The sequence below is a fragment of the Macaca fascicularis genome, chromosome 15 (assembly GCF_037993035.2).
Source record: "Macaca fascicularis isolate 582-1 chromosome 15, T2T-MFA8v1.1".
NCBI lineage: Eukaryota > Metazoa > Chordata > Mammalia > Primates > Cercopithecidae > Macaca > Macaca fascicularis.
Genome location: NC_088389.1, coordinates 100,545,928 through 100,563,005, shown reverse-complemented (window position 1 = coordinate 100,563,005; position 17,078 = coordinate 100,545,928). Strand labels below are relative to the sequence as shown.

The 17,078-nt window shown below is 39.4% G+C and overlaps 1 protein-coding gene across 2 annotated transcripts in view; it reads right to left on the bottom strand.

Annotated features, from left to right (window-relative positions):
* Positions 1-17,078, bottom strand: part of CFAP95 (cilia and flagella associated protein 95) — an 84,642-nt gene that overhangs the window by 42,725 nt on the left and 24,839 nt on the right. For both annotated transcript variants that reach the window (XM_005581893.5, XM_015437263.4), the window contains exons 3-4: positions 5,805-5,923; positions 4,498-4,566 (exon numbers count right to left, since the gene is read on the bottom strand). In XM_005581893.5, the coding sequence (XP_005581950.1) occupies positions 4,498-4,566; positions 5,805-5,923 (188 nt within the window). The remainder of the gene's footprint in view (positions 1-4,497; positions 4,567-5,804; positions 5,924-17,078) is intronic.

Sequence of the window (17,078 nt, the reverse complement as noted above, 5' to 3'; positions counted from 1 at the left end):
GCAAAAGATTATTTAATATTCAAGAGAGCAGATTCTAAAACACCACAGCATTCTACTGTATGAAACATTCTATAATTAGTGTATATTAACTGAAAGAAAGAATTACATATGGAATTAGTAGGGGCTGTTTGAAGGTGTTCATGTATTTATCTCCTTGTTAATACTCATGAATCACATAAAACAAATGAGTAATTCTAGCAATTCAAACTAATAAGGGCTGATTTTCTAAAAGAAACTATGTCTTCAAATGCATTTACCAAAAAGAATTGAGAACAACTTTTGGCTCTAAAGGCCTTGAACCCCTAAATCAAATAAAATAGGAATTAGCCAAACCCCCTTCTATTATAATTTGCTGTTCACCGTCGGAAATAATTAATCTATTAACTCAGGAGATAATTGTGGTGTATTTGCTGCAGGTTAGGCTCTCTTTAGGCACTGGGGACAGAGTTGTGATAGTCTTTCCCTTCAGAGCATTGAATTGAGCAAGAACAAGAAGAATGCAAACAATTGCAACAAATATTAATAGTGTTTGCATAAAAGAAGCATACAGTGCTCTGGGCACCCACAGTGAGGGACCTAACCAAGTTATTGGGGGTGGGGTGGCATTAGGTATGGGAAGGTCCTCTGGAGGAGGTGGCAAATCAGGTGAGACTTGATAACATCAGGGTTAAGATGAGCATCGAATCTTGCTTCCTCAAAAAGCTCCACTAAAACCACAGTAAAGAGACTTAAGAAAGTGTTTTTTTTTTAAACCCATAATATGGAGAATAGGAGAAAGGACAAGAGAAACAAATTTTGGAAACTCAAGAGAAGATGGACAAGTGGTTCCTGACTTAGAAGAAAGCTGAATAAATCCTAAGTCAGCAAAGGCCTGTGGGGAGAGCTATCTGAAAAGCAGGTGATGCTCCCAAGCTCTTCCCCCACTGCCAGGTAACTGCCCCTCCCCTTCCTTAGCAGAAAGCTAGAAATTTATTCATCTGTAGGGTAAGAAAGTCCTTAATCAAAAACACAATTCAATTCAGTGACCATACATTATGCAGTATTCATATTGATGTCCCTGTCCAATTGTCTTGCTCACTCTAAGAACACAGGCACCAGCCCACTCTTCACCCTTCAGAAGGGAGACTGAAGAGGCTTATCTGGGAATATGACCAGCCCAAAAGGAGAGACTAAAATAGAGTCATGCCAAATAATGCTATTTCAGTCAACAACAGGCTGGACAGTAGGTACTATGAAGACTCCATAAGATAATAATGGAACTGAAAAATTTCTATTGACATTGTTGCCTTTGTAATATCCTAGCACAATGCATTACTCTCATATTTGTGGAGATGCTAGTGTAAACAAGCGTACATGCTGTTAGCTATATAAAAGTGGAGCACATACAATTATGTACAGTACATAATGATACTTGATAACAATAATAAACAACTATTACTGGTTTATGCACTTACTATACTATGGTTTTTATCACTATTTTAGAGTATATTTCTTCTATTTATTAAAAAAAATGTGAACTGTAAAACAGCCTCAGGCAGGTCCTTCAGGAGGTATTCCAGAAGAAGGCATTGTTATCACAAGAGATGACAATTCCATGCATGGTATTGTCCCTGAAGGCTTATCATTAGCTCAAGATGTGGAGGTGGACACAGTGATATTGACGATCTGGACCCTGTGTAAGCCTAGGCTAAGGTGTGTGTTTGTGTCTTCATTTTTAAGAAAAAAGTTGTAAAAGTTAAAAAAAAATTGTTTAATAATAAAAAGCTTACAGAATAGGGATATAAAGAAAGAAAATATTTTATACAGCTATACATGTGTTTGCGTTTTAAGCTAAGTGTTGCTAAAAGAGTCCAAAAGTTAAAAAAAAAAAAAGCTATAAAGTAAAAAAGGTGCAATAAGCTAAAGTAAATGTCTTTTTGAAGAAAGGCAAATATTGTTGATGTATTTCTGACGTTTGACCTATCCAAATCTCATACTGAAATGTGATCCCCAGTGTTGGAGGTGGGGGTCGGATGAGAGGTGTCTGGGTCATGAGGGTAGATACCTCATGAGTGGGTTGGTGCCCTCCTTGCAGTAAGGAGAGTTCACATGAGATCTGGTAGTTAAAAAGACCCTGACATCTCCTCCCCTCTCTCTTGCTCCCTCTGTTGCCATGTGACATTCCTGCCTCCCCTTCACCTTCTGCCATGAGTAAAAGCTTCCTGAGGCCTCACCAGAAGCCAAGCAGATGATGGTGCCATGCTTATACAGCCTGTGGAACTGTGAGCCAAATAAACCTCTTTTCTTTATAAACTACCCAGTCTCAGGTATTCCATTACAACAATGCAAAATAGACAAACAAAATTGTTTTATACATTTAGTGTAGCCTAAGTATAGTGTTTATAAAGTCTACAGTAGTATTTAGTAATGTCCTGGTCCTTCACATTCATAGACTCACTGCTCACTCATGGACTCACCCAGAGCAACTTCCAGTCTTGCAGGGTACATGCATGGCATGTGCCCTATACAGGTGTACCATTTTTTATCTTTCATTCTGTATTTTTACTGCACCTTTTTTTATGTTTAGATATGTTTAGATACATAAATACTTAACACTGTGTTATAATTGCCTATACTGTTCAGTACAGTAACATGCTGTACAGGTTGATGGTCTAGGAGCAATGGATTTTACCATCTAGCCTCAGTGTGTAGTAGGCTAGACCATTTGGTTTGTGTAAGTACACTCTATGATGTTCACACAACGATGAAATCACCTAACAACACATTTCTTGGAACATATCCCTGACATTACACAATGCATGACTTTACTGGTACTAGGGTTTCTTTGAAATAATGACCCACCTAGATTCCTCCAGGGAATCTCCAAGGCAGTAAGCCTCACTCACAGGCTCAGAGCCCCATCTCTTAATCATGAGCAGAGGACTGATTAGCAGGTGCCTAAGGAAAATGCCTCTAGCGTGGAAGATGGATACCATACCAACAAATAAAAAACAGAAAAAAAGACATCTTGGAGAAAACAGAGAGTATGCATGGGGAAGAAAAAAAAAATGTTAAGCTATCATTAAAACTTTCATTAACATCTTCAGATAGAAAAGGGAAGATACTGAAGTCATGAAACCAAAAAAAAAAAAAAATCCTACAAAAACAAAAGGATTCAGAAAACAAAAAGATATTTCAAGGGTAGAGTTGAAGAAACAGAGAGGAAAGTAGATCGTAAAGACCAAAAAGAAAGGCTGAAAAAAGACAGGAAAGTTTTAGGATCAGGAAAAGAAATCCAACATTCAAATAAAGGATTTCCAAAAGGGAGAACAGAGAAAACACAGTAGGTCAAGAATAAAATAAATCAAGAAAATTTCTCTGAACTGATAAGAGTTTATAAACTGAAAGGTTCACCATGTCCAGCAAAGAATTTAGTATGCATGCATCAATTACTGCTCTAATTGTTTGATGTCTATTAACTTGCTTAATCTTCATAACAACCCCATAATGCACAATGCAATCCTTAGAATTTTGTCATACTTATAAATGTATTTCCACATCACTTACTGTACATAATGAAAGTTTATATTTAGAAAGATGAGTGGATAAGATTTTTTTCTTTTTTAGTAAGAATTCATGCTTCCCTGCTAAAACAGACTTATCTTTTATATCAGTAAAAATAGTCTCTTGCTGTAAAGTCAGTTCTCTTTGTTCATAGTAATGTTCTACGAAGTTGCTGAAACACTGAATTAGCAAATATTGAACCACTGATCTTAGGGGAAATGTAGGGTTAGGTTCCTGCAAGCCTCTGGTCACATTTTCACCACTCGATCAATATAAAACTTTGTTTAATGTCTGTTTCTGCTTAAAGACATCTTATTTTTTGATTTATCACCTTTGAACTTATGACCAACAACACTGCAACTCATGCCTGAATCAAGCTTGTCTAACACATGTGTTTTCTCTGAAAGGCACATCACAGCCTTCTTGCTCTAAGGAACATGGCAGCACTTCAGCACCACGCTTGAGGGATGTCTTAAACGAGATCACCAACAAAAAGCACAAGAGTTTGAAAAATGTGACACTGAATAGACTGTGGAAAGAACACGTTTATAGAATGAGAGCTGAAACAAGAAGGCAGGGCATCACCCTGTTCGACCTCAGCTGGGATGGTACATATCTGGTGCCTTCCCTTTTTTACCACTCTGCATATGTCCACAAATGACCATGACAGAACCACGAGTATTGACTTGGGAGATGCAAATAGGTAAATTTTACAGAGAAAAAAGATTTACAAATACAGAATCTGCAAATAGTGAGGATTTACTGTTGTATTATTATTGTTATTAATGCTATGCATGTGAATGGAGAAAATATTTGGTTAAAGGCAAATTGAAGATGTCATGTAAAGGGCATTTTGTTGACCTTGGCTCACCCTCTCATACCTTCACCTCTGCAAACAAACCTTCTGAATCAGGAAACATTGTGTACAATTGTAGCAGTTTAGGGACTACTAACATTTTGTTCCGATCTGGTGGATGTCTAGGAAAGACAGCTCCAAAACCTGTGGCAGGCAATCCGGTGACCCTAAAACAAGATAACATTTTTTAGAAAACTTATTAAAGTGTAATGTGTAAACTTTCAAACCCATGTAAAACTAATTTAGGGGCTGGGCGCAGTGGCTCATGCCTGTAATCCCAGCACTTTGGGAGGCCGAGACAGGCAGATTTCCTGAGCTCAGGAGTTCAAGACCAGCCTGGGCAATATGGTGAAGCCCCGTCTCTACTAAAAATTAAAAAAAAAATTAGCCGGACGTGGCGGCATGCGCCTGTAGTCCTAGCTACTCAGGAGGCTGAGGCAGGAGAATTGCTCGAACCCGGGAGGCGGGAGGTTGCAGTGAGCCGAGATCATGCCACTGCACTCCAGCCTGGGCGGCAGAGCAAGGGTCCATGTCAAAAAAAAAACAAAACAAAAACTAATTTAGGGTTGGATTTTTATGGTGATTACTTTTTAAAGAGTTTTCATGTTTGCAACTTTCATGAACTTTATAAAACAAAATATCTCAACAAGTCAATGGAAATTTTAGCATTTTTGTCATTATTTTGACTGCCTTTTTCAACAATTACAGTATAAGACAAAGGCTATGTGTCATACACTTCCATGGGGAGGCACTGTGCCAGGATGCAGGATGACAGCTATGACGAAGAAAGAGCTTCTATCCTCAAAGAACTCTCTATTCCTGAGGAAATGCCTCCATATAAATAACTAGAATGCAAGTCCAACTGTCATGTAGGACATAAAATACTCAGAGGACAAAAATAGAAAAGCAATTAATTCTGATTAATGACAGCTTACCTAATTCTTACTGCATGTCAGGCAACACTTCTATGCACACTTCATACTTTATTTCATCTAAATTTCATAACAACCCTACAAAGTAAATGCTTTTGTAATTCTCATTTTACAGGTGAACAAGCTGGGTTATAAACACCAAAAAACTTTTACAGTACATTGTAGAGCTGGGGTTCAAACCTGGATAGTCAGAACCCTGGTCCAGAAAAAAAACAAAACAAAACACACATATAAAGAGGAAACAGCATTTTAGCTGGACCCAGAATAAGTAGAGAGCTGATTGGTAAAAAATTGAGGAAAAGAAACTCCCAGACAGAGAGAGATCGGCATGAGCAGAAAGCATGGAAGCTTGAGACAAATGTGCTTGATGTGTTCCTTTAGTGTGGAACTGGGGTCACTATACTTTTTTGCTACTTATACAAGTCCTTTCTGCATGTCCATATTCTATAAGTAAAGAAAAGCATTAAGAATACCTTTCGATAATCCCAGAGCTCACTGTTTCCTCATTCAATAAGGCCTTGCTCTTCATTTCAGCCCATTCTGTGTTTAAACACACTTGTGACAACTTTTCATGTGTTTCTGATACCCACCTCTGGAAACATAGAAGCCACATATAAGAAAAATGAATTCTCACTAAAAATGGTCAGTTACTAAAACATGTGTTCATTGAAGTACATTCTGATTTTAATTGTTGACTCTAGTTGACATTAAAAATAAGTGATAGCTCATAGCTGTCAACTGTTTCATCATAAATATGTAAAAATAGCAATTACTGTATGCTATTGGGAAATAAAAAGCAAATTGGTATTTCTACGAAACAGAAAGAACTGCATTCAATTAAATATACTAACTCTACCTACTTTCTATTTCCTTCTTTATCCTTCTCAGGGTTGGTATATTTTAAAAACCCTAAGAAGGAAAATGTTTGTAGCAATCCCTTTGTAAATTACAAGGACTTCAGATATCATCATCATCATCATCATTATTATTCATTCTCTATCATAGAGCATAATTCAATTAATTACTAAGCAATATTGCTATGTGGAAAATCTGCCAACTGTAAGATGTACTCAAACCAATTGCAGAAACATCAAGGGTAGCATCTCAGGGATCTTAGGAACAAAATTGGATGTCAGGGATTCAATGTTTTCTCCATACAAAACTCTAGAAGATCATGAAGCTGGAGGTTCAGAGCCAAGAACCAGAACTCATCACCAAGAAAATCCATTACTTTATCTGAAAGACTAGATTCCCCAAGATATTCATGAAGTCTCAGAACACATTACTACTACTAGATTTTCTGTTTCTTGTTTGTTTGTTTGTTTGTTTGCTTGTTTGTTTGTTTTTAAAGAGAGACCACTCTTTAGAAAACCAGAGCCTTCAACTGCAAGAGTATCATGGCTATAGTCTGACGCTTTGGGTCCATTTTGCTTTAGTAAAAAGGCTTTGCTGTAACTGGGAGTCCAGCCTAGTCAAAATCATTTTGATTAAGTCTCTGGTGCTGGTTCCCTGGTCTACTCCATGGCTCTCTAGATCCTTGGCTTCTCAGAGCACTGCTCTCTAAGACCTCAACCTCCTGAATTACTATCCTCCCAGCCAAATTTCCCAGCTTTGATCCATATACCCTTAGCTCAACTACTCTTTTTCTTAGATGTTCAGGCTCCAAAGTCAATGGTAGATGACACTACATTGGGTCTTATTTATTTTAACAGCAAAAAAAAAATCTTTTGAGAAAAAATTAGTAGCCACCACTTTGTTTGAAGGGATAAGATAAACCAAAAAATTAAGCTTAGATTGCTTCTCAGCCTTTTGGCTAAGATCAAGTTTAAAAATTAAGCTTAGATATGCTCTGATGATTTTTAACAGTAAAATATTTCAGCAAATCAACCAACTCTTTGAAAATCATATGAAACAAAGATATTGCCAAACATAAAATAGAGGAGTAAAAGGAAACAGATAATCATAGCATTAGTGGAGCAGAATGAGTGCTTATTCTTTGCCAGACAATGTACTAAGCACTTTAAATGCATTATTTTAATACGTTCTCAAAGCAACCCTCTGAGTGTTATGTATTAATATCAGTCATGGTCTCAGAAGGGAAAAACAATCAAATTGGGAACTGAGGAGAACTTAATGAAGGATCTCTTTATAAACGTGTGGGAACCATTAAGCAAATCAACACTATTGAAGCACCCTGAGGATAGCAATAGTGGAGAACCTTGGGGGTGGAACAGTTACTGTAACTCAGAACAACCTACAGCTATAAAGTGAGGGTCACCTGATAGTTGTATCTTTCAGAACAGAAACCCAGCCACTACCAAACCATGGTCCTACAGGGAGGAAATCACAGGAATAAGTGTCCAAGCTCCCTCTCCTCCCACCTCTGGTCACCTGCCAGTGCCTCCTACGGGCCCATCCCAGTGGAAAGCCAGAAGGCAAGGAGCTCATTGCAGCGAACCCTAGAGGTCAGTCTCCTTGGCACAAAGCAGGGTGAGAAGAGTGGAGAGCGGACCTGGAGGTGCAAATGAAGAACACTTGGTATAATTTATTTCTGTTTAAAAAAAGGGAAAACTAAGGCTGGAAGGGATTAAGTAATGCCCAGGCAAATCAGCCAAAAAGTAGAAGCTCCACAATTTAAGACTCATGCAGTCTGCCTCATTCATTCATCCATCTATCCACATCTATTAAGTGCCAGGCATCATACTAGGTTCTACGACTAGATTTGCAAACAAACACCAGAGGCTATACTAGCTATAGCATAGTAGGTTATAGTAAATCATGGGGATAATGGTAATAACAGCACATGGCCAGAAACCATTCTAAATGTCTTCACATTAAATGCTTGTGACAACTCTACAATTCTCACTTTACACATAAGGAAATAAAGACATGAAAAGTTTGAGACTCTTGACTTAAGTTACAACCCTGTAAGTGGTAGAACCAAGAATTAAAGAGAAGCCATCCGACTCCAAAGACAACTCTTAACTTTCGTCTCCTGTATCAGTGGCAAATGTTATGTCCCAATATTAGACATTCCTTCTTCATCATCAATAGAATCCCCAAACTTTAGCTGGGTGCCTGGTGTTGCAGACCACATTTTTCAGATTATTTTACTCTTAGATATGATCGGTGACTAGTTCTGGACAATTGAGAATAAGTGGAAATAGTTGTTTCCTGGAAAGAACTTCCAGGAAAAGTCTTTCTGTTCTTTTCCTTCTTGCTGCCTGGAATGCGGACATAATGACTGGTTTCCAGCAGCCATCTTGAGTCCTACCCAAGGATGACAGAGCAGAAAACTGGAAGGAATTGGTCTCTGACAATACATAGAACTTTCATACCAGTCCTGCTATCCTCCAGACCCTTTACATGAAATAATACAACCCTATATGAACAGCCTCTGTTGATTTGCAGTGTCTGTTGCATGTAGGCAAACCTAATCCTACACCATCTCAATGTGAAAAAATCACTTTGGTGCAGAAATGTTCATAACCTGACATAAGGATGGTACTTCATAAAAGCACTTCCATATGTTTAAAAGTCTTTTGGGCTTTGTATATATGTATATCACAGACTGGAGATTGGCAATTTGGTATGTGAGATAGCTAAATTAGCACAGCACAAACTCGTAGGATAATCACTAAAATTTCCATTTAATTTACATAATAAAATCTAGCTTGAGACAAATGATAATATAGAAAATATCTAATGTATAGAGGAAGCTCATTTCATAATGTCATTCATATTCCCTGTTTTCCTGAGTATGAATTATTTTTAAATCCCAATTTCTATTCTTCTAGAATGAACTCTTCCCATATGTGCTGCACTTACGGGAAGAAAATTCAGTAGATACATAACCTGGGTGACTGGTACAGAGAATGAGGAGAACACTTATGACTTCTCCTCAGGTTATATATTTCAGGTTGACCAGACTGTTCCTCTGGCAAGATTCATTTTAGATAATCCCCAACTGACAATTCTTTCCTGGGTTCTTTACAGGTACCCAGAAAGTATATTCCTCTGACCCACAGTGAAGGAAGCTGTGTTGGTCCGTTTTCATGCTGCTGATAAAGACATACCCAAGACTGGGCAATTTACAAAAGAAAGAGGTTTAATGGATTTATAGCTCCACTAGGCTGGGGAGGCCTCACAATCATGGCAGAAGGCAATGAAGAGCAAGTCACATCTTACACGGATGGCAGCAGGCAAAGAGAGAGAGTGCACGCACTTGTGCAGGGGAACTCCAGTTTTTAAAACCATTAGATCTCATGAGACTTATGCACTATCACGAGAACAGCATGGGAAAGACCTGCCACCATGATTCAATTATCTCCCACTGGGTCCCTCCCACAACACGTGGGAATTATAGGAGCTACAAGATGAGATTTGGGTGGGGACACAGAGCAAAACCATATGAGAAGCTCAGGTACTTCTCACATCAAGCTTTTCCCTCTGATGCCACAGGCTGCTTCTGGAACCCTCCTGTCTGTAGCCTTTTGTCAAGCATGAGTGAGACCCCAGTGCATCAAGTTCCCTGGGTGGTATCATTGAGGCCCCACTCTCAGGGTAGAAATTAAGGGGATACACTTCCCACCCCTACCCCTTAGAAGATTAGAGGGGTTGGATTCACAGCATGTACTCTTTCTCCAGACAACTCCTCCAACTTCTAAATTCTTTTGACCAGATCTCTTCGATTTCAACCTTTTTTGTTTGTTTTTAAATCATCAAGGTGAATGAGACACCAAGAAGCTCAAAACTCAGTTACCGCCCAAATAATTTGCATGTTTGGCATGAGTGGGTTGGCATCTCACTTACTTAGAATAAAGGAGGAGTTGGCATCTATTATCTTAGATCTTCAGTCATAACTAAGGAACAGTCTTATTTTAGTCTGTTAAGCAGCATTCCCCCTACCAACTGTAGCTTTTCTGCACCATTGCCAAAAAAAAAAAAAAAAAAAAAATACAAAAGTTTGATTATCTTTTAAAATAATCACAAAGACCATACTTATTTCTCAGAAGTTTTGTCCTTGGAAATCCTCACTGTTTCACATCTAGGTTAACTCAGCAGTGCCATGTAGAGATTCTAAAGGATCCAAGAGAGGCCTCTGAAAATGTAACCACTATTATTTTGAACAACTGAGACTCATAAGGTGCAATCAGAAAAATAATTGTATTGTTTTCTACAACTACCTCTTCAAGAAAGCTTTTGTGAACTTATTCCTTCTTCTTCTTCTTTTTTTTAATTTTTATTTTTTAGAAATAGGGTCTCACTGTTATCCATGCTGAAGTGTAGTGGCACATTCATAGCTTACTGCAGCCTCAAACTCATGGGCTCAAGCAATCCTCCTGCCTCAGCCTCCCAAGTAGCTAGGATTACAAGCGTGCACCACCACACCTGGCTTAGGGGATGCTCATTTTCCTGTCTCTAGCAGAAATAAATTTATAACAAGTCTCATTTTTTCCTGATCACTCTGAGATAACAAAACCACTTCTTGTCACAAAATAGTCTTAATTAAATATTTAATATTAGTAAAATAAGCACAAAAGACTCTTCTAATTGGGCAAAAGGAAAAGCAGAGCAGGTGGAGAAATAATAAATTATCCAACGCAGCCTACCCCTCACACCCACTTCCCTCTGCCTGCTTACCAGCCTAGAGCAGGCTATAGCTGGAGGAAGAGAAAAGCTTTAACTCTAAATGAAATCCATCATTTTGATGAGATATTTTAATTATTGAAATGTGACCAATAGGCTTTTTATTATCTGAGATTGACCGTAAAACCTAAGGAAGCTGCATAGGATTTTGTCCAGGCATGAAGGAAGAACTGACTCCATAAAGCAGGGTAAATAGGCAGTGGAGGCAAAAAATATGGATGTGTTTGTCTCTGCATGTTTGTGCGTGCGGGTCTGTGTGTATGTACGTGCACATGATTGCCCAATTTAAGTCTCATTTGTTCAACATAACAGTTACACCTGCTTAAGCAGACTAATATACATGAAAAATTAAAGTCTAATTTCTGTAAGAGTTAAATTAGGGCATGATTACTGATGTAGAAAAGGAGCAGCAAATGCAAGTGATGGGATCAAAATGCTGGGTGGCCCGCTTTCATTCCCATCCCAAATGTCTGGAAATGACAGAGAAGATACTTGCTAGAATAAATAGACTCAGAGATGCAGCAGAAAACTGGGGAAGTACACTCAGTGGGCCAAAATTGATACAGAATTCCTAACACAGGAAAGCCAGATGTGATTGTGGTGATATTGGAAAAGCTGATCCAAAGTTGTTCCAGGAGAGAATGCTGAAACCTGTGACATCAACCGCAAGCTCCAAGATTATGGAGATGGGGAGCAAGAGGAGACCCTAGCTCAACAGCCTACTATCCCCAAACATCTTCCTTTCCTCTGCAGTGGCATTTAAAATTATTCCATTTATAAACATTTGATCCGTATACCCCTTTCAGGTGCTTAGATATGAATGCAAGAAGCATCTATAAGATTATAAGATTATACTGGTCAAAATACTATCCTACAATGTCAAAGAAAAAAATACTTGAACCAATTAAGTAAATAATTGAATTTCCCATATCTGGTATAATTATATCCTTTGTATCCCTTTTAGGAACATTAGTTTTCAAATTTGAAATTTTTATTCACTAAAACAGCTCATATTTAGGCTTATTTGGCTAGTCTTAATCTATTCATAAAACAAATGCTAATATACTTTTGTACTATTCATTTATTTGCCATTTTTAAATCCACACTGTCTGTGATACTGTTAATATTAGCCTAATTTGCTCAACAGTGTTGTCCTGTTAGTTCCAAAAATGCCTTGGCATTGAGCCACTAGCTGTATAAGAAAAATCTGTTTAATGAATTGTTTATGTATTTCTTTGTTCATTTATGTCTGACAAATTCTCAGCTTTTATGACACAGCATCATATGTGCTCTGTACTTAATCCTTCTAAATTTATGGGATTCAACATGCACCCCTTTCTCAGAAGTGGTCTTTGTCCTCCCAGTGGCTCTCACTTTAGTATCAGCCTCACATGCTAGGAAGGTAACATAAGTGATTGTGATAGGGCCTTTGGTAGTGTTGTGAGGATCCTTGGGTGAGAGGCTTTACAAGTTGAAGCAACGATAGTAGACATACTCTTGATGATTTTAGTTTGCGTGGAATTCACCCTGGTAGAGATATGTAGCACCTGAATAAAGTCCAGGTAAAAGACCATAGTTTAGAATGCTATTACCCACTAAGCTTAGAATAAGACAATCAGGGCAAGCCCAGTGGCTTGAATTACTGTTCTCTTGTGAATCTATTTCCCCAATGGCCTTAGTTGGCCTCCTGAAACCTGAGGGACCATTGAAGTAGGAAATCAATTATCCCACCATTGAAACCTGAATGGTACGTTTCCAGATTCTGCCAAGAGATGGTTCCTTTAGGATTCAGCTCCAGAGCTTCAAAGGAAACCATACCCAAACCTCCTCCAACCCATTTCAGTTCAGGTGCACCTCACAGCATCCTGATGTTCTTAGCATCCATCATACCCTTTGCCACCATGGTTATGTGTTCCCATTTCCCCTAGGAACCTATGAGTTCCTTATATACAAGGACCAATTTTTGAATTATGTTTCCTACCCTAGCACTTAGCATTATGCGTGGCAAAGTAATGGGGCCTCAAAAAATGTTTGTTGAATGTAGAACTTCTTCCTTTTATCCTTTTCCCTTTCTCCCTCCTCCTCTTTCTTCCTACCTTCTTTCTTTGTTTCCTTCCTTCATCCCTTCCTCTCTCCCTTACTTCCTTTCTTGCTTCTTCCCTTTCTTCCATAAATACTTATTGAGCATCCACTATGTTCTAGGCACTGTTCTCGGAACTGGAGATAAAACAGGGAACAAAACAGATCAAAGTCCTCACTTTCATAGAGCTTGTATTCTAACAAGAGGTGACAAATGATTAACAACTAAATAAGTCTGAAATATGTCCAGCGATGTAAGTATCATGAAGAAAACTAAAGTAAGGAAAGGGGATAGGGAGATATGATAAGAATGGACTGCTCTTTTACATACAAAAGGGTAAAACTGGCTCACTGAACAAGTGGGACTTATAAGTAGGTACAATCAGAAAACAAATCTACTTTTCCTCCATCACTGCTCATCCGCAGTCATTTGGAGGGACTAGTTCTTTCTCACGCTCCTTGATTAAATATAAGACAGGTCCCAGGGTGTTTCTGGTTACTCTCAGATAATACAAAACTTCTCTGGCTACTTTTGTCCCAAGAGGATTTTCACTGAGGTAAGTAAAATGCCAGTCCCATATAATAGTCAAAAGTTCACACGTCATGGAAAGATTCTCATTCCTCCACCTTGGGGCTGCTTCGGCCTGGCCCACTATATTGGGAGCAGGGGGCACAGTTGGCTTCTTCTCAATTATCCCACTTGGACTTCTTCCCTATTCCCCACCTCCCTCTATCTCCTTGGGGACTGATGCCAAGGATGTGTGGAGATGAGGAAGACAGAGAGGTAAATGCAGGAATGGCAGAATGTAATCTTGCTTTGGTTTCCCCTGGGCATGTTTATCTTTGACCCTCTCTGGCACTGGTGAATGTTCAAAGATGACTTTCTTGGGATGTTCTGGTAGACTTTGGGATCACCTCTGGGAACACTGAATGGCATGTCCCATGATAGAAGATGCCTCTGGCTAGACTTAAATGTCTTGCCTCGGCTCCTGGAAACCCAGCTAGGCCCCTCCATCTCTCCTTTTTTTCCTTCTACAAATATTTATTGGGCACCCACTATGAGGTGCTCTTTCACAGGCTCTGAAACGACGCCATGTCATTTTCTTCTTCCCCGTGGTCCACACTGGATCCACAAGAGGCACATCTGGGCCCGAGGATTCACACATCCTTGCTCCACCTCTAGGGGAGCTGGCTCCCTCTTTTCTGCTCTGCTTCCTCTGACCAGTCACCAGAGCCTTATGTCTAACTTCGTGAGGCACACAAGGGTCCTTGAGATGAGACTTAGAGCACACTTTTTCCAAAACTCTCTCTGTACTAACAAACTCCTCTTCAGGCTTCTTGCATTTCAGCCAATTAGCACCATCTTCTTTGAGGATCTTGCTTAAGTGACCTAATTATTTACTTTGGCACATGAGGCTATTGTTCTGTTCTTAGACTTTTAGAGCCTTAGCCAAAATGTAGACAAAAGTAAGTCCCATTTTAAACTCTGCTACAAATAAATGATGCTCACATTAGCTCCTGCAGCAGCATTTAAGGACAAGGACACCTTCAATCAGCTAAATGAAAATGCGGTGGATGGACAAAGCAGCCATTCAGCAGCAATCTTACAAAAAAACCCAAAAATGTTAAGAAGGCATTCAGAAGGGGAAACAGATGGGAATAGGGCTAGCCAGCATGTGTGTGGACATAATTCAGGAAATAGGACAGAAGTTATGGCTAAGATGTAAGAAATCAAAGCCCCAACACATATGCAGTGAGATATACAATATCCAAGCCAGAGCAGAAATAATCAGGTCTATTTTCTACAAGGAAGGTGCAGTATAGTGGGGTAAAAAGGCCAGCACACTAGACGTGGAAAAGTTTGGTACTCCAAGAGGCAGTTTGGAAAAGTCTCTAAGATCTTAGCGTTTAAAGCCAGAGAAGAACAATGGATTTTAATTTGTAATACACTTTCTAGTTGTTTGACTTTTCACCAGTGATTAAGCGTCACTTGTTCTCAGTCCCCTCATCTGTCCAATGTGGATCACGTATGACACCTGCCTGAAGAGCTGTCCAGAGGATGAAATGAAACGTTTTTAATGGAACCATCTTGTTGAATTGATCCTATTGCATCAATAGGATGCAATCATAAAGGAATTTCATTTTAATCAGACTGCCCCTTCCCTCCCACAGCAAGTTATTTCCTTTTGTTTAATAAAAGTCTTAGGCAAGTCTCTTCTTGGCCACTGCTGTCCCTGCCCCAAGGGCAGTGTACTCCCTCTTTCTGCTGTGCCATATCAGGCATGACTTCTAACATTTAAGTTTTTAAGCATGTGCCTGGACCCCATGTCCTCTAAATTCCAGGACATACATATTAATCTCTCTGAGTGGTTCCCTTGAAACTCCTCTCAACTGGAGAAAGAGGGGCACAGGACCCACAACTACATGAATCCTTTTTTAATTCTTCAGTCCCTTGTCTTCAAGGACATAACTACTCATATTGGTTTAATCTAATTTAGTCTCTTAGTAGGTCCTGCCTAGATGGCCTGGATTCTTGCTTTAAGGCATGTGGTTCCTGCCAACTATCAAGAGTGTCTTTAGGCCCTTATCAAAACTGTGTGACAACAGGAAGATGGACTTGCCCATCCTCTTGCTACATCCAGCCTCATACCTGGCATGTGAAGGTGTGGGGGCTCAGTGCCAGTATCCCCTCCTTCTCTTTACTCTTGGGACCTTGGGTGAGTCATTTAAGATCTGCAAGTCTAGGTTTAGAACTAGAATAATAATATATTTCTTGACAGCTTTATAGCTTTGTTGTGAAGAATGAAAAACAAGATTGATGAGCCAATGCTTTATACACAGGAAGTCGATAGGGAAAAATGTAAATTGCTATTAAGATAGAGAATAGCAGTTCCATCAGAAATAGTGATTCCTCAGTCTATTTTCTTTCTATTGAATACACATTCCAGATCTGGCAGGTGAAGGACAGGGTTTCAATGGCCATCAACAAAAAGACATACAGACAGTAAATACTACTATTTATTTACACATTCTCATTAAACCTGAGGCTTGACCACTGTAATGCATGTAATATTGGGGAAGGAACGTTTGTGGCTCCTATACCTCATACCCCACTTCATCTCACATCCTTTGTGATATGAGGTATAGGAATACCCAGAGACCAAGAGCATTTTTACATAGGAATCAAAAATGAATGTTTTTAAGGACCAAAAGTTCTTTAAAAACATTTTTTATATAGGAATCAAAAATAAATGTTTTTTAAGGACCAAAGTCTCTAAGTGCATGCCAAGCAATGCCTGTCTTGCCCAACTTACTCTTGTCCTGACCACAGCCCCATGCTGAAGAAAGCAAGGTGAAGCTGGGTTTGTGGGGGAATGGAGCAAGGTGGATGCTGACTGAGTTGGGCATCACACTGCAGAGCTCCATCCACATGCTGGCTGATGACCCATGAGGCAGCCTGATGCAAAGGGAAGAGGGTTGGGTGGAAACTGAGGAAATCATCAGATTCCCCTGAGATCTGGGCTATGGAGCAAGAGGTAAACCTGAGCAGAGAGAAATGGAGATGCCAAAGAGACTCTGTGTGTGCATGTGACACAGAGAGGTTGGGGTGGCGATGGGGATGCCTTGCTTTAGAGCTGTGTTAGTTCCTGCAAGTTTGCTCATTCCATATCCAGGCAACTGTCACTTTACAATAAATCCCCATTCTCCAGGTGATCCTTATTACTCTCTGTCCACTGCAACTATAAGAGGAAAGGAGGAAATGGCGCTGCCATGCTAAGCTAATTTGTCCTCATTACCTTGTAGAATGGAGAATCTTCTAGAACAATTTCCAATGCAGAATTATGCATCTTTTTACACTTGCCTCATTTTAAATGCTGGTCTAAAACTAGTCCAGCTTTAGGGGGCAGAATGTGACACAAACCCAATCTTTTCATCACTTGTACAACCACCCTCATCAAATCACCAGCTCTTCATGCCCAAGGCCATCCTCTAAGGCTAAATTGTCTTCAGCTAGCCCC